The 21,578-nt window shown below is 39.1% G+C and overlaps 1 protein-coding gene across 1 annotated transcript in view; it reads right to left on the minus strand.

The window, feature by feature from the left end:
* LOC140302177 (neural-cadherin-like) overlaps nt 1–21,578 on the minus strand; it is a 216,499-nt gene that overhangs the window by 107,258 nt on the left and 87,663 nt on the right. The window contains exons 16-23 of the mRNA XM_072380982.1: nt 17,975–18,095; nt 17,101–17,263; nt 15,578–16,246; nt 13,517–13,708; nt 12,472–12,919; nt 11,983–12,309; nt 8,658–8,751; nt 4,560–4,744 (exon numbers count right to left, since the gene is read on the minus strand). Of these exons, the coding sequence (XP_072237083.1) occupies nt 4,560–4,744; nt 8,658–8,751; nt 11,983–12,309; nt 12,472–12,919; nt 13,517–13,708; nt 15,578–16,246; nt 17,101–17,263; nt 17,975–18,095 (2,199 nt within the window). The remainder of the gene's footprint in view (nt 1–4,559; nt 4,745–8,657; nt 8,752–11,982; nt 12,310–12,471; nt 12,920–13,516; nt 13,709–15,577; nt 16,247–17,100; nt 17,264–17,974; nt 18,096–21,578) is intronic.

The raw sequence follows: 21,578 nt of genomic DNA on the forward strand, positions 1-21,578 counted from the left end.
TATGATAATCTGTTTGAAAACACTGTGCTTCTTTTCTTCCGCTGTTCATGTACAGTGGAACAGTTTTATTTGTTTGTTTTTTTAATCAATGAATCTTTGTAAGTGGAAGGTGTAAAGATTAAGTTTCTTTTTTTGCCATTTTATGCCTGAGCATACAGATGCATTTCACAGGCAGGAACATCTGTGCTCAACACCTTTTTGGAGCTTTGGAATAAATTCAGACAAAACTGAAGTTGTTCTCTTTGGACCTGAGTGCTTCAGGGAGAAATTGTCTAGTTATATAGGTACTCTAGATGGCATTCCCCTGGCTTCTAGTACTACAGTGAGGAACCTTGGAGTTATTTTTAACCAGAATGTATCACTTGATGCACATATAAAACAGGTTTCTAGGACTGCCTTCTTTCACCTTTGTAATATTGCTCAAATCAGGAACATCCTGTTTCAGGGTGATGCAGAGAAAGTAGTCCATGCATTTGTTACTTCAAGACTGGACTACTGTAATTCCTTATTGTTGGGCTGTCTCACATATTCTCTGAAAAGCCTCCAGCTGATCCAAAATGCTGCAGTCAGAGTTCTGATGAGAACTAACAGGAGAGATCATGTTTCTTCAGTTTTAACTTCTCTTCATTGGCTCCCTGTTAAATTCAGAATAGAATTTAAAATTCTTCTCCTCACATATAAAGCTGTTAATGACCGAGCTCCATCGTATCTTAAAGATCTCATTGTAAGATATTTTCCTAACAGAGCACTTCGCTCCCAAACTGCAGGTTTACTTGTTGTTTCCAGAGTTTCTAAAAGTAGAATGGGAGGCAGAGCCTTCAGTTATCAGGCCCCTCTCTTGTGGAATAAGCTGCCAGTAAATGTCCGGGAAGCAGACACCCTTTCCACTTTTAAGATTAGGCTTAAAACTTTCCTTTTTGATAAAGCTTATAGTTAGGGATCCCATAGTTAAGCTGCTATAGGTCTATTGTTGTCATTAACTTGTGTTTCACTGTTCCAACAGATATCCTTTGAATGGTGTTATGGTGTTTTTCCCCCCTCTTTTCTGTCTTCTCAAACCCCAGCTGGTCGAGGCGGATGGCCACCCTTCCTGAGTCTGGTTCTGCCAGAGGTTTCTTCCTGTTAAAAGGGAGCTGTTTCTCTCCATAATGCCTCAGGCATGCTCAGGACGGGAGATTGGACTGAAGACAAGTTTTGGTGCGATCTGTTGGTTTCCTTACCTAAAAATGTTTACATTTTTTTTTTAATTGGCTCTGTATGTATGAATTGGACTGATTTAATTAATTGGATTTATTTTGATTATGATTATAATGAATTGTACTCTATTTAGCTTGAATTGGGCTGTATGACATTTGTTGTGATTTGGCGCTATATCAATAAAACTGAATTGAATTTAGATGGTAAAAAAGTGCAAAGTATATGACACCGTCCATTTTCCTTGTCAATGCCACATTTCATTAAACATGCAGGTTGTTAAATGGAGTCTTGGGAAAAATCTGTCACATTAATCTTGTTCTTACAAGTCAAAAGAAGGAAGTTGTTCTCACTGCACTTACTTATTAAACTAGTTTTAGGTCTATGAGTCTGAACCAAAGTCATAGCCTCTAAGACACTGTCTTCAGTTTAACAAATAACAACAGCAAGCTACTTAATAGCAAATCTACCTCATTATATGTAATGAGGTAGAGCAGCCAATAGATTGTAAGGTAAAAATTGTTTGACTTCATAACCAGAGTGCACAATGAATTACAAAGGGGTCATTGTATTTGATAATGTAAATGTACTCCAATGCGTCACTTTTTTACAGAAAAGAATGTGCTAACCTAACTACTTGTGTTTTAATGGCAGTAATCCTGCAATCCAATTAGTTTTTGTAAATTTAAACAGTCGCAAACACAGCAACTTATAGTGTGCCATAAAGAGTTCAGAACATAAAAAAACAATGTCAGTGGTGACTCAGAAATATTGTCCTCTTATGTTTTAAGTTTTAAGTTTATATGAAAAAAATGAGGTATCATTGTATAATTAAATCATTTCCTTATTGAGTAAACAAGAAATCATAAAAATGTTATAATGACCAGTCTAGAGCTCCACTACTCTGCCAGACTGGTGACACAACCTGTCCGTCTTCCTTCAGCCTGCAAAGAATTAGTGAGTAAAGTCATACCTGTTTGCTTTTATGAACTAATCCACTTCCTCACAAGAACAAGATAACTTCAGTGCAATTATGAAATAATTACCATTTGATACTTGTTTTGTTCTCCCCTGTACCATTGAGTGAGTGCAGTAAGCGCACTGGGTGGGTTCCATCAGATGAGTGACAGTACTTAAACTGCTACATCACAGGCGAAAACAGAAACAGAGAATTAGTTCTCTTACATTGCTGTCTTTTAAAAGACATTTAATTTACTGGAATACTTTACAGACTCCTCGTGTAACACAAAAAGCACCAACCTGCTGTATGCAGTAAATTAGTGTGTCTGATGGTGGTTTTCTCTCTCAGCCTATGTTATGTGGACATTTCAAGGACTTTCTGTTTTCAACATTTTTTTTTTCAACAATATTGAGAAAGCGAGTGGGAGAGTGAGAGGAAAGGATGCTTTAATCTTCTTAAGGCAGATTTGACTAGTTCTTTCTTTGAGCTTCCTTATTGCATTCCACATTTGTTCTTGAAATGGGATTTAAAATGTCAAGGAGGGTGTAAGTAATGCTATAAGTAGAATATTTTCATAATCCCTGAGACTGTGTATCAATGAATGTTTACTCCAAAGCTCCACGTGGAAAAATAAAATCCTGAGAATGGCTGCTGTAATGTATACCTTTTCACACATACACACACGTACATTCTGGGCTGTTGCCTGAACCTCAGGACGATCTCAGAGTCATTAAGTAGGTTCAGTAGGGGACAATCTGAACTGTAGGTTAGAAGCCACTGACTATTCTCAGTAATACCAGACACCAATGCTCTGTCATTCAAGTGTTTATTAAATCAATACACAAAGTACCTTACAGCCTTTTGATGGCAGGGATACCATTCAAGTTCTCCATGAACAAACCACCCCACAGGGATAAGTTGATGAATAATCTATCTTTACTTTACTTTAAAAAGTAACAAATGTAATAATATAAAATTAAATCAAATAAAATATAATAAAATTGAGAGTAATTTATCCAGCAATTATGTCTTCTTGATTTCTATTATTCATCTCAGATATACATTTGTTTGTCTAAATTTTCCACATAGAATAGAAATAGAAAAATACCTCATTCATTCCCTGTGGTGGAAATTCAATCTCTCCAATTCAAATATTTATATGTGCAGACCTGCTCTCCGCCATGCTGTTTCTGGATTTAGTGCACATTCATTTACCTCAGTCTACACTTAGAATGAGAAGAAAATCTTTATCTGCTCATGTGAGGCTTGGCTCTCACCTGCACCTTTTTTTCTATAATCTTTTCTTCTGCTTTTCTCTTATCTTTAGAGAGCATCTATTGCCCTCTCCTGCTTCTAATACATATATAATAATATCTCTGAAGTCGTAAAAATCCTTCAGCCATGAAGTCCCATTTCTCTAAAACGAATTTAATTCTGTGCAGGCAGCCCATACGTTGTACATCAGGTAATGATGGATGCTGTTCAACATGTGAGGGGAATGAGCTGGTTGAGGAAATCCACGGCTAATTATTCTGACTACAAGTAATGGAAACAGGCTTTTTTTTCAAATGTGCATTGAATTACTGGGATCCCAATAGAGGAATTAACAGTGAGCGTTATCTTTTGCAAAAATAAAGATTAAAAAATCCTTCACATAACTCTGAAACACTGCTTACAACATAAGTAAATATTGATCAGCTCTATATCTGTAACTGGAGACAAGTCTGCAAATAATGACTACACTCTCCAACACTTCCTTGTCAGCAGGAATCTTCCCAAATTGGTGCTGCTTCTGGTATGACATTACTTGTTGCAATCAATATTGCGAAAGTCATAGGTCATTGTTCAGAAGTATAGCAGGCAAGGTGACAGCAGGATAAGTTTGTAGTAGCTGAACACTGGTTTGAGTGTGCTTGGATGTCCATATCTACAGGCATCAAACACTTTATATAATTGTCAAAACAATACAGCAAAGACAAATACGCTCGACAGTAAACTGTAAATATATTCTGCAGCATTGTACATACATTTTTGTATCTTCAACCAAATATACACAAGACTGGAAGCATGCTGCTTGTACAAAGTCAATTAATCTGATTTGAAGATTTTTTCCCTTATTTTTTTGTCTTTGTTAGGTAGTTATTTGAACAAGAATCAACAATGTCTTCTTCAGCTGATGGAACGTGACACATCATGCTGTGTCAACTCAACAATGGGTTTACAGCCACTTTTGTACTTCTTTCATATGAAAAGCAACTGAATGAGCATCAGGAAAAGACATTAGGTCATAAAAAAAAAAAAACAACGCTAAGTGGAAAGGAGTCAAATGTCTCAAATACAATTTAGTGGACAGCCATTTAAACCAGAGCTTACAGCGAGTGTGATTCATTAGAGTCAGTCTCACCTGCCAGACGTAAGGACCCTGAGTTGTATATGGCGTCATCTCGCAGCTCCCTTACGTGTACGGTAACGGTGGAGACAGCATCTACCCAAATTCCATCTGAAACACGGACCTGGAACTGATAGGTGCCTGCTGGGGCATTCTCCTTGATGATTAAGAACCCTGTTCGTTTGTTGAGGATGAAGTAACTGAGGGGAAACAACAAACATGGGATGACTGCACAAGTCTCGTGACTACAATTAACCAAGAGCGACACGCATGTCTTCAACATCCAGTTTTAACTCAGGTGAGCAATGCGATTGATGCCTGACCCAGTCTAAACTGTTTTTCAATAATCTCTGGAGAACTATTTATGAGTTGTTAGGATACGGAACTGCAGAGAATATTCATTTAACTGTTTGACAAATGTCAACATAGTATATAGCTCAGAGGGAAGAAATACTGAGCACCACTGCATACTTATTATCTGTAGTATGTAGAGTAAACAGAATGTTTGTTGATGGCTGAGATAATTCCACTACCCACTGCTTATCTGACGGATGATCTTAATTAATATACCCTTATATTAAAAACTATGTGGTCTTATTCTCAGCAGGCTGATAGAAGATATGCAACTCCTTGCAACTAACACTGACAGACCTAAGCATACTCTATAAGTAGCATTTTCTCTGTCCCATTTTGTAGGCAGCGTCAGAGCTGCATCTCCAGTTCAGTCTGTTTTCTTCTCCACCTCTTCTCCCAGGATAGAAATAGCATTTAGATTATTCCTAGTCCTAAAATCCACAGGTGTCTCCTTGGTCTTGTTCACTTTCCTTGGTCTTGTTCAGACCATGCCACAAAGTTATAAAACACTCCTTTGCCTGTACTTGTCTTCATGACTATCACTGATGAACCCCTGCAACAGTGCAAAGTGAGACATATACACCTATCAAAATAACACACATGAACTTTGTAGGTAGATAATGTGCATGTAAACTCACAGCTACCAGTTCAACACTTTGAAACTTCAGCAAACTAGTCTGGTCGCAATTTACATTAGTTTGTGTTTTGATAAAAGACAGTGCATGACTTTGATTTAAAAAAAGACTGGGACAGCTGTGGCTCACCATATAAAGTGGTGGACTGCACAGTAGTGTAGCGGTTTGCTCTATTGCTTGACAACAATAAACTTCCTGGTTCAAATCTGCACTGGGAACTTTCTGTGTGGAGCTTGCATACTTCCCTCATGGTACTCCGACTTCCTCACACCATCCGACCAGTGGTAGGTTAATGAGTTAATGAGGATGAAGTCAATGCCAAATAACTACTAACATATTCATCTGTTATTTATTTTATTTAAGGGCATGAAAATTGGACTGGAACACTGAACAACCAGAAACATACGGTAATACCTCTGAATGGCTGTTGCTGGCATGGAGAAAAAAAAATGACCTCTTGCTTGTTGTAACCAATTTTTTAATTACAGTACAATATGTAAATAATGGGTGACACAGATATCTCTACAGAATAAAAAGGCTCAAAGCATTTGCAAGGCTGTCATTTTTTCCACCTCCAGTTACCTTTAGGCCCTGATGCATCCCAGATGAAAACAGACCATTTCAAGATAATCTTTCAAGCACGTCAATCATGTCTTTCAGTATGTGTTTTATCTTTTAATTCTGTTAATCAATTGGCTTCTGGGACAATAACAGGAAGGTAGCAGAGGTGAAAAAAATAAAGGAGAAAGAAAAACAAAAGAATTCGATAGACTCAAAGACACACAAACATGCAAAGAATCAATTGAGCTTGGTCTTTTTACTCCAACAGCCCTTGTATAGTAAATTTACACATTCAAGTTTATTTCAAGAAGAAATCCATGGCAGAACCTTGGCAAATTAAAAAATAAACGACTTGAAGATACAAGGTCTGCGCTGACTGAACTTACAACACATTCTTTGGTGAGTACATCATGTCTTAGTCTAGTGCTTAATATTATGATTTGCGTCATTGTAAGACAGTTTTCTATGGTTGATGAATCTACTTCTGAGTCTTTTTATTTCTACTTTGAATAGTTGAAGTATTTACTTGCAGTAAATATTCATCTGCACTAATGTTCCTGATCAAATACCGTGTATGCAGTGTTCAACAAAGCAACTAAGCAGATAAATATACACTATCTTCTTCCAAAACACAAATAAATTGTTAATTTGAACTATCCAAATTAAAATGTATGAAATCAAAAACACTAAAAAAGTTTTAGAAGAAGCCATTATACTGTTGCTTAAACAGGAAACACAGAGTGGTGGAACACAGAGACTGAAAATAAAGGCTATACTATAAGACAAAACACAGGACAATTTGGGTTCAGCTGAGCGTGAAGGATGAAGTCATGGGCTGCTGGGGTGCGACTGTCATTTTTTTGGTATTGTACCTGTGCTTGTGTATACGGGCGTGTTAAGATAAAGCAGGTTTTAAAATGACAAAGCAAAACTGTTGACGTTTCTGTTGGAACACTGGCTTGAAAGTGTAATGTGGCTTGAGGCAAGAAAGCAACACAGTGACCCTCACTGGGTTTTATTGACATAAATCACAACAGATTATCCCAAGTGTCTATTGTTAACAATAATGTCAGGATCATCAATAATGTTTGGTATATTGTGTCCTGTTTTTATTGACACCAATTCTGCTGAGTCAGTCTACAAAAAGACCAAAAACAACAGGGAATACAAAATTATTTCAATAGATTATAATACTATATATAATGTAATCAGTTTTTTAAGATTATCAATAGAATATGTTTCTGCTCTAATGTAAGATGCAAATTAAATTATTTCACTGAGTCATCTAGAATAAGCAGGTCTATTATCAAGAATATTGTGTTTTAACAATATCAAAATTAATTATATCAAGAGTAAAAAGTAGGTCTCTATTGAGTTGCACGGTACCCACGGTACCCCGCAGTGCCAAATTGTTACGGTTCCTACTGTACTAGAAATTCTACTCGACGGTACTACCGTGGATTACTATACTAACTGTGCCAGTTTCTGCTACACAGCGGCATCCTCCCGGCTTCTCACAGCTTGCTACTCCCTTGTAAACAAACCCACACGGCAACCACTGCAACCGAACTACACAGCTGCTGAATGATTGGCTGTTTGCCTGTTACTGGTGGCTTCTGGGATATGATAGGCTGTTTCCACACGGTGGGTCTGCCCATCTGTTAGCTGATTGGCTGTTTGTGTGTTTCTGACGGCTAGTACGAACTTCATGTAAACAGTTCCGCTTTGATAAAAATTTGCATTAAAACTAAAGTTCTGTCTCGCACAGACGGGCGGACAGCGGTCACAAACACGAGACAACACACACACATACACACACTCACCATGGCAGCACTGGGCCCGAGCGGCGAGTCTGCCGCAGCGTGTTAGAAACAACAAACTAAAAACAACTCCAAAAGCCACATTTGGAACTATTTGGGGTTTAAACAAGGCACAGACGGTAAAGCAATAGATGATGGCCGTACACTGCCACCGAGCTGTAGGAACCAAAGGAGGCAACACATCCAACCTCATGATACACCTGCAGTGTCGTCACCCAGATTCATATGTCGAATACCAGGTTAGTATTTCCTGTTTATTTTTTAATTGGCAAATATTAGGCTATATGCTCCGTGTACAGGCTGAAGAACGAAGAGTTAAAAGATGTAAAAGCACCTAGAAAATACATAAAAATATAGTTTTCACAGGGAATCAGTTCCTGTTTATTGTATTTTGTCCTCTAAGTTTTATGTTGGAGAAGAAGCATTATTATCAAATAGATTTTTTTAAAAGACAGTGGATTTGTTATCCTAAGACGTTTATCATGCACATAACAACATATGTAATTAATAAATATTTATAACTTATACAAATACATTGCAGTTCATGAAAATAATAATTAAAAAAAGGCCGCAGTATCGCGATAATGCCTGGAACCGTGATACTTTGTCTGGTATAGTATCGTGGTTACTTATTTCAGTATCGTGACAACTCTAGGTCTCTAAACACTGCTGGCATTTTTTCAAAATCATTTACGAGATATTTCTTTCAGAAACCAAGGATCAACTAAATACACTTTATTTACCTTGGCATATGTCCCTCAAAGACATAAGTCTTGTTGTCCCAGTCATCAGGGTCAGGTGAATAGACCTTTCCAAGCACGGTCGTTGGCATTCGGCCTGAATAGAGAGAATGCATCCCCACATGAGTATACAGTGTGACATTAATACAGCATTACAAGTTACATTGAATTTGAGAAAACCAACACTTCATCTACCATGTGCATGCATGTGTTATGTATGTAATAACAATAAAATGAGAATGCTAAGGGCCATGGAAATCACAACACTACACACTGCAATATATCCCAAACACCTAAGGTGCATTAAAAATGAAGAAAATTCATGAAAAATGAAAGACCTGAATGTTCGTGCTTGAGGCTTCATTTAGCATTTCCCTTCAGCAGAATCAAGAAGTGAGATTGTGGCTGATTTACACAAGACGAAGAAAATGCACAACCATGCAATGCACAATTATTATAATCTAGCTGAAAGAATGTGGGAATTATTTAGAGCCTTCCAAATTTAAAGGCAGACCTTGGCATGATAAATCTTAGTCTGTTGTTTGACTTTGCCAGAGGCTTTTGAAAAACTACTTAAAATGACTTCATGGACATTCATAGAAGGCATTCTAATTAAAAGAAGATGAATAAAAGGGATGTATTGTGGTCGTCAATAGAGGAAGTAATGCCTTTCATTGATTGAGGTGAAAAACATAAAATAGTTCCTGTCCTTGAAGAATTGTCAGATTATGATATTTCTCATATCCGACTCAAATAATCAACAAAAAGTACAGAATCCAATTCTGATTTGGAAAAAAAATGGTCTTTTGTGATTTAAAATATAAACAATTATAAGACATGCAACTGACTGAAGAAGAGTTGTGATTATCTGCTTGATTAATTCAGTTTGGTGAATAATAAGGTATGATTCAATTGAACTGAAGAGAAAAAAAAGGTGCAGTATTAAATGTTTTGAATGATTTGCTATTGGTATAGACAAAATTAAATAAAAATTCAAATCAGCTGACAAAGATTTAGAAAGTGTAGCAGAGTGGATTAGGGCATTGTTCTTGTAGCTTGGCAGCGATAGCTAATGATGGCACACAAAGCGTCAGCAGGTAACAGATGAACTATCTTTGAGATGCAGAGATACTCCTCAGTGATTTGTCCAGGATTACACCCTGAAATCCCTCCTTATATGCTGTCACCTCTCCATCTTTATCTAGGTCTGTCCTTATAGTTTTAAAGCGGAGTAGCGACATGTTCGAGTTGATTCTGCAGCCAGGTCTCACTCCCACTGTTCCTTATCTGCAAGGTTATCCATTTTATCGACCAGTGATCTTACACTTCCCACAATGATCAAGGGAAGACATAATTTAAACTTCCTCTTCCTTGCTTTCCATTTAGTTTCTGCTCCTCACAACTTCTTCTCAGCCAGTCTGGTTTTGGGGTCTTATTCCAGGGAATACTTAAGCTTTGGAAAGCCCAATCAACCACCCCAAAATGTAAAAAGTTTTTTTTTGGAATTCCGGCACAGCCGCGCTTTTAGTAGTAGTCCCAGTAGAGTGCCTGTGTAGAAATCCCTACGTTAGCTCTCCTATAGCCGCAAGTAGCCACATAACAGCACCAATGAGCTAACAGAGCTACAGTACACATTTGTTCATTCATTCTTCTTAAAGTATTGGTGAAATTAAGACAGATAATGCCTTATTTAGAGGCTGCATTGTCCCTGCCCCATTAACTCCGTTATATGGATATTTCTAAATAGCTTTCGAAGGACGCCGACTTTTGCCAAACTGTTCTCGGTGAGTAGATAAACGTATTTCATGCCAGAGATAAGGTCTGGGTTTAAAAATACCAGAGTTCCCCTTTAAATAAATCGTGGTTTTTTTATATTTTGAAATATCTGCATTCGGGTCCTTTTTCACCACTATACCACACACCATCCCACGTGACACAACAGATTTAAGAAAAACAAAATTGCCACAGTTACCAGCAGAAATCATTCAAGCACCACAGCATCCAAATCAGTAAAGACACTTTTTCAAAAATCAGTGTTTTCATCTCCAGAAGATTAGAATACTTTGAAATACAACCATGGGAGTAATTCTGACTGAACACTGGTCATGCAGACAGTTCTGATGTAGTGACAATGAGGAGTTGAAGCAAAAGTCCAGTCATCCATCCATCCATCCATCATCTGCCGCTACTCCAGGGATCGGATTGCGGGGGCAGCAGCTTGAGCAGAGAAACCCAGACATCCCTGTCCCCGGCCACTTCCTCCAGCTCTTTCGAGACCTCGAGGCATTCCCAAGCCCCCCGAGAGAGACATAGTCTCTACAATGTGTCCTGGGTCTTCCCCGGGGTCTCATCCCAGTGGGACGTGCCCGGAACACCTCACCAGGAAGGCGTCCAGGAGGCATCCTAACCAGATGCCTGAGCCACCTCATCTGACTCCTCTCGATGCCGAGGAGCAGCAGCTGTACTCTGAGCCCCTGCTGGATGACCGAGCTTCTCACCCTATGTCTAAGGGAGAGCCCAGACACGCGGCATAACTGCGGACGCCACACCGATCCGCCTGTCAATCTCCCACTCCATTCATCCCTCACTAGTGAACAAGACCCCGAGACACACTCGACTGCGAACCACTCCAGTGAAAGCTGAAGATCATAGCCTGATGATGCTAACAGAACCACATCATTCGCAAAAAGCAGAGACCCGATTCTGAGGTCGCCCCCTCAACGCCCTGGCTGTACCTAGAAATTCTGTCCATAAAAATTATGAACAGAATCCGTGACAAAGGGCAGCCCTGACAGAGTCCAACCCTCACCATAAAACACGTCCGACTTACTGCCGGCAATGCGGACCAAACCCTTCGGTCCCCCTTTTTAAAGAGGGGGACCACCACCCCAATGTGCCAGTCCAGAAGCACTGTACCCGATGTCCATGCAATGTTGCAGAGGTGTGTCAACTAAGACAGCCCTACAACATCCAGAGCCTTGAGGAACTCCGGACAGACCTCATCCACCCCCAGGGCCTTGCTACAGAGGAGCTTTTTGACCACCTCGGTAACCTCAGCCCCAGAAATGGGAGGCTCCACATCTGAGCTCCCCGACTCTGCTTCCACATCGGAAGGCGAAGCAAAAGTGACAGAAAAAAGACACAAAACATGTGAATGTGTTTTACACACTGATTAGGAACTAACTGGTTGGCAGCGTGAAATAGAAACTTTTGAAGGTTTTGCTCAAAATATGCTTGATGTTGTAAACACTTTTTTTTGGTTTATTTTAATCAGATGGGTGTGCCCATATTCGTTTTAGTCACCAAAAGATGGAGACAACATTCTCACCTCTGCGATTGTTAATGAAAATTTGCTTCTCCCCCGCCACATGTGCATGATCATTTTGGTCACCGATGGTCACAGTCAGAGTGCTGGTCACAGTTTTGGCTGGATAACCGCTGTCACACATAATGATCGGAAGGAGAAACTCTTTCTGGCGCTCACGGTCAAAAGTCCTCAGAGCTGTTAATGTTGCTGTGCCATTTAGGTTGTCCTGAAGGTAGAAATCATTACTGTGGCGATACTCAGGGGGTACGGTGAAGTGAAAAGGTGGCCCATTCTCGGGAGAGTCCCGGTCCACAGCTCGGAGGAGAGTTGATGTTTGGTTCAATCTTACTACCTAAACAAGGAGAGAGAGAATGAAAGTTTGGGATTAGTTCAGGATTATTTTTTTTCCTCTAAACCTAATCCTCCATGATCAATAATTTGCTATGTTTTCTCCTCCATTAACTCGTGCGTTAGATGTTAAATATTATATGAGATCAAACTGAGTCAAACCTACCTGTGGTCCAGCCACATTCTCAAAGACTATTGGGGAGTATGCTGCCTCAAACTCTGGTCCATTATCATTTACGTCCAACAGAGGCAGCTGAACTGTTGCACTGCCTGTTAGAGGTGGATCCCCATGATCGGATGCTATGACAACCAAGTGATGCTGGGGTATTTTTTCTCGATCCAGTGGCCGGGCCACCGAGAGAACACCAGACTGGTCGATAGTAAAGAGACCCCCAGGATCTGAGTCTTCTGATAGACTATAGGTGATATCACGGTTCTGGCCTGAATCTGAGTCACTGGCCACCAAATGTGCCACACTGGTTCCCACACTGATGTCCTCAGGTAGTGGGGCAAGTCCTAGAAAGTGTGGGATGAAGACTGGAGCATGATCATTATAGTCCTCCACCTCTACCACACAGTGCAGAAGGCTTGAGAAGTCCAGGTCTTCCACCTTTAATAGGAACCACACACACAGTTTCACATGTCATAGAAGATTAGAGTAAGCTTGTTAACCAAGTATACTTAGTCTGGGCTTGTCACTCTGTAATCACTGTCATTTTGATTAACTGCTTTTCTTTAGGTGTCCATGGAGTAAAAATTAAGTTACCGATACCAATAAATTTTGTGCTTCATGTCATTCTCTTCACCTGAGAAATCTTTGTTTAGCTTTTAAAGGATAAGCTGACATGTTGATTAAAGAGAAGCGCTGAGAAAAATAGATAATTTAAAATTCTCAATTTTTCAATACGTTTCAATAACATAAAAAAATTTGAAAGAACAATCTCTGTATCAATGTGATAACACATCTTTAAGATGTCAATTTTTCATCACCTCAACTTCAGGGAGAACAGCACTGCGCCACCTCTTGCTTCTATCAGACTGTATATATGGTTAACATATTCAATGCCCTTGAATGAAGGTTTTCTCCACAAAACATGAATTTAAATACCATGGGTTGAAGAGAAAAACAACAACAACAAAGATATGCAGCCTGACTGAGTTATTTTAAATAGACCAAAGCTTTGTCGTTGGTGAAGCTCCCATATACCTTCAGTGTGAGGTTGAACCTCTGTTCGCTGTGTCGTTCATAGTCCAAACGTTTCTTAAGTTTCAAGACGCCACGCTGCTCCTGCTTGTGACTGACCATATGAAACTTCTGTTCTTGGTCTCCAGCCACAACGCTAAAGGTCAGTTGGGCGTTTTCTCCGGTGTCTCTGTCCTCTGCGGTGAGCTCCAGGACCTTAAAACAAGCCATAGTATTGTGTGAACAATCTCTTGGTAGTACAGCACTGTATTCTTTTAAAAGCTGCAAAACAGAAATATTCAAAATATTTGGTGTCAGTCTTGATAAAACTTGATGTTCAAAACAAGAATAAAAAAAATGTCTGAACACAAAGAGCAGATGTGGTGCTTAATACATTTATACGATACGATTTCTTACAATTATACAGCATCTAGTGACACAACCAAAGGTCAAACAATGCCAATTGGTTTCTTAATATCTAATGATGTTGGCATTGGCTAATTGGTAAATACACTACTGAAGGTCTAATAGTCACCTTGTATTTTCACAACATTGCAGAATGGTCTCTCTAATTTTTTGTTCTTAATTAGTCTGTGAATACAAGTTATGCATTAAATTACTTCACAAAAATAATTAATTCAAGCTTAAAAAATAGCTTGCTATCCCGCTGCAAAGCCAATTCCAAATTAAGATCCATTTATCTTTGTAAGAGTTACTGCCTTCTAAAACTAAGTTAGTGGAGGTACTGAGTACTGTCATCATTGGTCTGCATCAAGCCAACTAAGATGATTGCTTATGACTAAAACTGTCCTATGCATTATGACAACCTGTGAGGATTGTGATGAACCACCATCGTTACAGAAGAAATGTAGGCAGAAAAAAATCTTGGATCGTCTTAATCAGAGATCATAGAAGATTAACAGCAGAATCCACAGCAACGTTTAATTGTTAAATTAAAAGCATTTCCACACACAAAATGTAAATAGAACTCAGTGTGTTGAGCCTGAACAGCTGTGTGGTATTACAAAAAACACTTATCAGTGAGGCAGTTCAGAAAAAAAAAACTTCAATTAGCTATGGGGAATCAAGATGGGACCCTGGAGCAATGGAAAAGGGTCATGTGGTCTGAATTTATCATGTTTCAATAGGATAGGTGCGTTACGGTAAGAGGAGCGGTGGATGAAGTGCTGCACCCATAATGACTAGCATCTACTGTACAAGACTGTGGAGGCAGTCATGTGACCTACGGTTGTCTCAGTTGGTCGAGTTTTGTTTAGCAATGTGCCCATGTGCCCAAAAAAAACGAGGCCAGCTGACTACCTGAATATACTGAGTGAGCAGATAGATTTTTTTTCTTCCCCAATTGCATGGATATATTCCATGATAACAATATCAGGATTCATCGGGCTCAAATTGTGAAAAAAGTGGCTCAAAGTATGTGCCACTATAGAATCTGGACCTCGAACCCCTTGAGAATCTGCTGGATGTACTGGAGAAGACCTTCTGCAGAAATCTGACACGCTCATCATCAAGATGAGATTTTAGTGAAAAATGAATGCAACTGTGGATGGAATTGAATGCGTGAAATTGCACAAGCTTACCAAATAGTAAGCTTATCAAAACAACGAAGAATGCATACCATAATCAAAGCTGAAGGTGGTCTATCAATATAATAGTGTGACTTTAAAAAATAAAAAAAATCATTACTTTAGAATTTTCAACTTAAAATTTATTCTGTTTTAATAAAGACATGTAATTCTAACGTAAAACTAATATTTATGTGGATACCTCTGCATAACACAAGTGGCATTCAGTAATCTCAAGTCAATCCAAAGATGCTGTATTGAAGACTAATTAAATGCAGACACATTTTCACAGTCATTTTATAAAAGAAAAACCCTAAGACATCGCTTTATCTTATTGAACTCTGATGTCTGCTGTCCATTTTAGAAAATACTAGCAAGAGTCCATCAAAATACAGAACCAATGTAAAACTTACATTTAGCAATATAATTTCAGTTAAATGACAGCATTGTTTCTGTGAAAAAAAAACTGATTTTGTACTGTAACGTCCTCCTGACCCACCTCTGCATTGGGCTCTGCATTCTCAGAAATCCTTGCCAGGCAGGAGTGATCTGTGAATCTTGGAGCATGGTCATTCACATCCTTGATCTGAATAGTTGCAGTGCCAGTTCCTGTCATCCCTCCTCCATCTCTGGCCTCCACAACCAGGAGGTGCGACTCAATCTGTTCTCTGTCCAGACCACCCATGCCCACAGTAATGGTCCCTGTGGTGGGGTTAATAGTGAACATTTCTGAGAAGGTGGGCACTCCTCCAATTTCAGCATTAGTGGCATCTAAACTACCCACAATCCTATAAGAGAGCACAGCGTTTTGCCCCACAGCCGAGTCATCCAGGTCGGTTGCTGTCATCTCCATAACAGATGTCCCCATTACTGAGTTCTCTGCTACTTCTCCGTGGCAGCTGACACCGCATGTGAAGATGGGAGCATTATCATTGATGTCCCACACATTGATAATGACGTCTGTGAAGCCCGTCAGACCTTCACCCCCCTCATCTGTAGCCAGGACAACAAAACGCCAAACAGCCCGCTCCTCACGATCCAGTGTCCGCTGGGCATAGATCTTACCTGTGACTTCATCAATTATGAATTCACTGTCTGCACCTTGTCCATGGAGGGAGTAACGAAGGGCCTCCTGGTCAGCGTCCTTATCTGGATCCGATGCTGTTACCTATGTCACAGGGTCAGCGAGGTGGAAAGACAAGTCATTGAAAGGTATTACTGAAATATTGCAAACTTGGAGGGATATTTTCCACTGCAAGCACTCAACTCCTGCTCTATGCAGTCTTGATATTTAGCAGGTAAATCCAGCTTAGATCCATAATGTCACCTCCATCCCTAACCTCATATGCTACTCTTCTTCTCTTTTATATTCACTCTCACCACACTGGAAGCTGTTACACCCTAGTGAATCCACAGATGAACTTAATATTAAAGTTGATTTAAAGAGTAAAAATGTTCCCGTACATACAGCACGAGTCGAAGCCCTCTGTAGCACTGGCCATCACCAGGTGACAATTGCTTTTATTTTGGCAGGTAAGTAGTGAATGGTCAGGTGCAATTTGCTCAAAGATATTCAGCTCTGTCCAAATCAAGTAGACATTTGCCCCAAAGCCTGGCTCTACCTTTTGCTGGTTCCTTAAGTTAACTCATTTACTACATGAACCCTCAAAATAGGTCTGAAATAGTCACAAGGACAAACCAGCATAAAAGAAGATTAAATAAAAAAGACTGAAAAAATAAATTTAGGCAATAGTTTGTGTCCTCAATAATGATAACTTGTGTGGGAGGAAAAAAAGTAATTAAAGATAAAGAGTAGTCTGTGACTAATTAGCACTAGTTGTACAATTATGAGGGAAATCAGCAGGCCCAGGTTCATTTTTAGCAGGCATATTTTTCTGAATAATGACTTGCTTATATATACTTCAGTAAGGAGCAAGTTGCATTAGATGCAACAAATAGTAGAGACATGACTGGAAAACCTCTCATGCTCTGTCATGCAGCTGAATAATGACTGTACTGTACCTGTAAGACGAACACTGGCGAACCATCCAGCTCCTCTGTCACGCTGCCATAGTACTCGTTAACAGTGAACACCGGAGCCTCGTCATTCTTGTTAACTACGTTTACTGTCACCATTGTGTAATCTTCCCACTTCCCATCTGAGGCCAGGACATGAAGCTTGTACCTGAGCAAAAGTTTCAGCTGTGTGAGGGAGTTTCTCGAACCACACATTCTCTCTCCAAACCTGTCACATGCTGATGCTTTGTTAGGGTCACATTTTGAGGCACTGGGTACCAGTGTGGGATCATTTTAAATGCACAGGGTAATAATGTACAGCTGCTAGGTGATGACACTTAATGCTAGAGAAAGTCTGCAAGACTTCCAGCTAGAAAACTAAGGTTTGAATCCTGAAGCTGGACCTGAAATTCTATCGTAAAATTAGAAATTGACCTTATTTGTTGTTGTTTTGTTAGCTTTGACATCAAAATTACCAGACTAGGACAAGAAAAAAAATTCAATGCATCTTTAGATCCAATAAACACATTGTGCTTTTTTTTTTTTAATTTACAAGCTTCTCCATTTACCGAGTTACCACTGTGACAAATGATGCAACATGATGTCATCTTCTGAGAAAAAAATCTCACTGTGAGTATTTCATTTGTTAGGGAAGTCTAGGGAAAATGAATATAAGAAAATTATACATAGGCATGTGTGTTTGACACCTTGACATTTGTGACAGGTGGAAGAGAAAACAAGCAATAACATAAAACTTGACCATAGTCTGGTCAGAAAATTTAAAGCTTTAACATACAGTGCAAGACAAAAAGAAAAGGTAGGGGACATGAAACAGCAGATTCCTCAAAGGAGTCCCCACCACCAGTGTGTGTAAACCCACCTTTTGTTCTGCTCATAGTCTAGAGGCTGGGCAATGAAGATTGTGCCCACCTCTGGCTCCACATCAAACACCCCTCCTGTGTTTCCTGATGTGATCTGGTAGCGCAACTTGGCATTTCCACCTGCAGAGAAAAACAGGCAGCGGATGACAAGACAGTTATAATAATAATATAAGCTATAATAAGTTTGATTTCTTTTTTCTTTTTAAGAGCTGTGGTGAAAAACAAGTGGATGAGGGTTGTGTATTTGTACCATGAAAAATAAGGAAACATGTGACTGACAGGCTGCCTCACTGCTTACAAGCTTGAATGTTATAAAAATGTGTAAAAATACAATGGAATTCTCATGAGGGAGACATTTTAAACAGTAAAAATCAGGTAATTCATGAAAAAATAAAAACATTGCAATCACTCCCCTTCAGTATTAATCGATAGAAAACAATAATTTTGAATTCAAAATACGCAGCTTCGATCAGCTCCAGAGTTTTAATGGAAAAATATAAAACTATAAACGTGGAAACAAAGCTTTTACTTATTTCTTCTCTTTACTGTTAATGACAAGACAGGCAATCTAAAAAAAAAAAGAAAAAAAAATCAATTTAATGACTGCACTCTCTTTGTAGCCGTTTCTCAAGAAGAATTTTGCATATTGCAGAACTGCATATAGAGAAATTTACCAACGTTTTATACTTATGACCAATATGGTTTGTTTTTATTTTAAGTCTTTCTCATTCCAAATGTAATAATCAAAAATATATATTTAATTATATTTATTTAGTTATGAATTAAAGCTTTAAGAAGTGGTTAAAAATATAGCATGCAAATGTATGAAAAACTCACAAAAGCTTCAACTGAATAAAAATCAGTTTAAACAAGAAACTGTAGCAATTGGGCATTTTAAGATGTCAAAAGCTGACAATGATGGCATCGCTATGGGTCTTAGAGGATTCAAACGTTACACTGCTGTACCTACATTCAACTTAATAGTAATTGAATGCAGGCAGAATTCAGTCAGCAATATCTATATTGACAGAGATGAATGCAGATATTCATGTATACGCATTAATCATTCACAAGGTTTCCTGCACAATAAACTGGAAAGAATCAACTTCAAAGTTAAATGAACACATGTTAGAGTGACTGACCCTACTTTACTGTCCCTGAAAATAATTTAGGATACATACATAACATACATATCAAAACAACAGAACTACAGTATTATTTGATCTGAATGATGAAAACTGTCCGTCCATCCATCCATTTTCTATACCCATTTTATCCAATTTAGGGTGGCAGGGGGGCTGGAGCCTATCCCAGCTGGCATTGGGCGAGAGGCAGGGTACACCCTGGACGGGTCACCAGTCCATCACAGGGCCACACAGAGACAAATGAGACATACACTGAACAAAAACATAAACGCAACACTTTTATTTTTGCTGCCATTTTTTATGACTTGAAGCGCCTTTGGTCTACCGTCTCGGCTTATAGTAGAAAAATGAACATTCACTTCACGGGCAGCAGCTCTGGTGGACATTCCTGCATTCAGCATGCCAATTGCACGCTCCCTCAAAACTTCTGACATCTGTGGCATTGTGCTGTGTGATAAAACTGCACATTTCGGGATGGGCTTTTATTGTGGCCAGCCTAAGGCACACCTGTGCAATCATCACGCTGTCTAATCAGCATCTTGATCTGCCAAACCTGTCAGGTGGGATGGATTATCTCAGCAAAGGAGAAGTGCTCACTAACACAGAGATTTGTGAACAATATTTGAGAGAAATAGGTCTATTGTGTTTGTAGAAAATGTTTTAGATATTTGAGTTCAGCTCATGAAAAATGGGAGCAAAAACAAAAGTGTTTATATTTTTGGTCAGGGTACAACCAGGCACGCTCACACTCGCTCCTACGGTCAATTTAGAGTCACCAAATAACCTAAAATGCCTGTTTTTTGGACAGTGGGAGGAAGCCGGAGTCCCTGGAGAGAACCCACACCTACACGGGGAGAATATGCAAACCCCACTCAGAAAGGCTCCAGTTGGGAATCGAACCTGTAACCCTCTAGCTGTGAAATTGTTTTCCTTTTCATCTCCAAAGTTCTTTCCCAACCTTTCTGTCTAATCGCTTTAGTTTTTTCCTCTAAGAAGCACGTTTAATAATCTATTAGATGCTGATCAACAAAATCTTCCCCTCAATGCAATTACTAGTAAAGCCAAGGTCCGCATCTCAATCACCATTGGATCATCCACCTCCAATGTTAATATGAAAGGGAAAAGAGAAACCTCTGAAGACGAAATGAGATTCACAGCTTATTAGCAAGATGAAAGTCAAGGAAGGAGAGAAGAGAATGCTCTAATCCAGATCGTTTTGTTCCGTCTGTTTTCGTTTTAAATAAGACATTAGGGAATACATGCAGTTGCAGCTCCACTTTTTACTCTCATTCTCTCTGTATTTATTTATTTATTTTTACTAGTTTTCTGAATCCCATAAGTATTTAGAAAACTGCTGAGTCCCAAAAGGGAACTAGAACTGTACAAGGCGTAATACAGCAGTTTAAACAAACAAACAAATTAAGATTTTTCTGCCCAGTTGTGTTCATTTCAAAATTCCTTTTTCTCCCTGGGTACAGTTATTTACTGAAACAGCAGTACACAGTAAATATTTTCTACAATGTGTAAATTCAATCTATAGAAAGACCTATTGCTATTTTATCATCTGAGAATTGTAACTATTCTATTCCAGAGACTTGAACATGTTATTGAAATTAAAGGAACTGTATTAGGCTGGTTTTAGTCATATTTATCTGATAGATTCCAGTTTGTTCTAGTAAACGAAGAATCTTCCTCACACACCAGAGTAAGTTACGAAGTTCCACAGGGTTCTGTGCTTGGACTGATTCTTTTCACCTTTGTACATGCTTCTATTAGGTAACATTATAAGACAGCATGGCATAAATTTCCATTGCTATGCTGATGATACTCAGCTGTACTTATCTATGAAACCAGATGAAACCAATAGGTTGGTCAGCCTGTCTTAAAGACAAAGACCTGGATGACTCAGAACTGTCTGCTTCTAAATTCAGACAAAACCTAAGTTGTTATCTTTGGACCTGAGCGCTTCAGGGAGAAATTGTCTAGCTATATAATTACTCTAGATGGTATTTCATTGTCTTCTAGTACTACAGTGAGGAACCTTGGAGTAATTTTTGACCATAATTTATCATTTGACGCACATGTAAAACAGGTTTCTAGGACTGCCTTTTTTCATCTTCGTAATATTGCCAAAATTAGGAACATCCTGTCTCAGAGTGATGCCGAAAAACTAGTCCATGCAATTGTTACTTTAGGATTGGACTTCTGCAATTCTTTATTATCGGGCTGTCCCAAATACTTTCAGTTGTCATATGCACAGCTAAATAGAACTGTTTTAAGCCTGGATTTAAACATTGTCAGAGTTGAGGCCTGTTTCACATCTTCTGGAAGGCTGCTCCAGATTTCAGGAGCATAAAACTGAAACGCAGCCTCACCTTGTTTAGTCCTGACACTGGGCACCAGCAGGAGACCCCTCCCTGAGGTTCTCAGAGTCAAACTTGGTTCATACGGCTCTAAC

Source organism: Leuresthes tenuis, unplaced genomic scaffold, assembly GCF_036924035.1.
Source record: "Leuresthes tenuis unplaced genomic scaffold, fLeuTen1.0.hap1 SCAF_2, whole genome shotgun sequence".
NCBI lineage: Eukaryota > Metazoa > Chordata > Actinopteri > Atheriniformes > Atherinopsidae > Leuresthes > Leuresthes tenuis.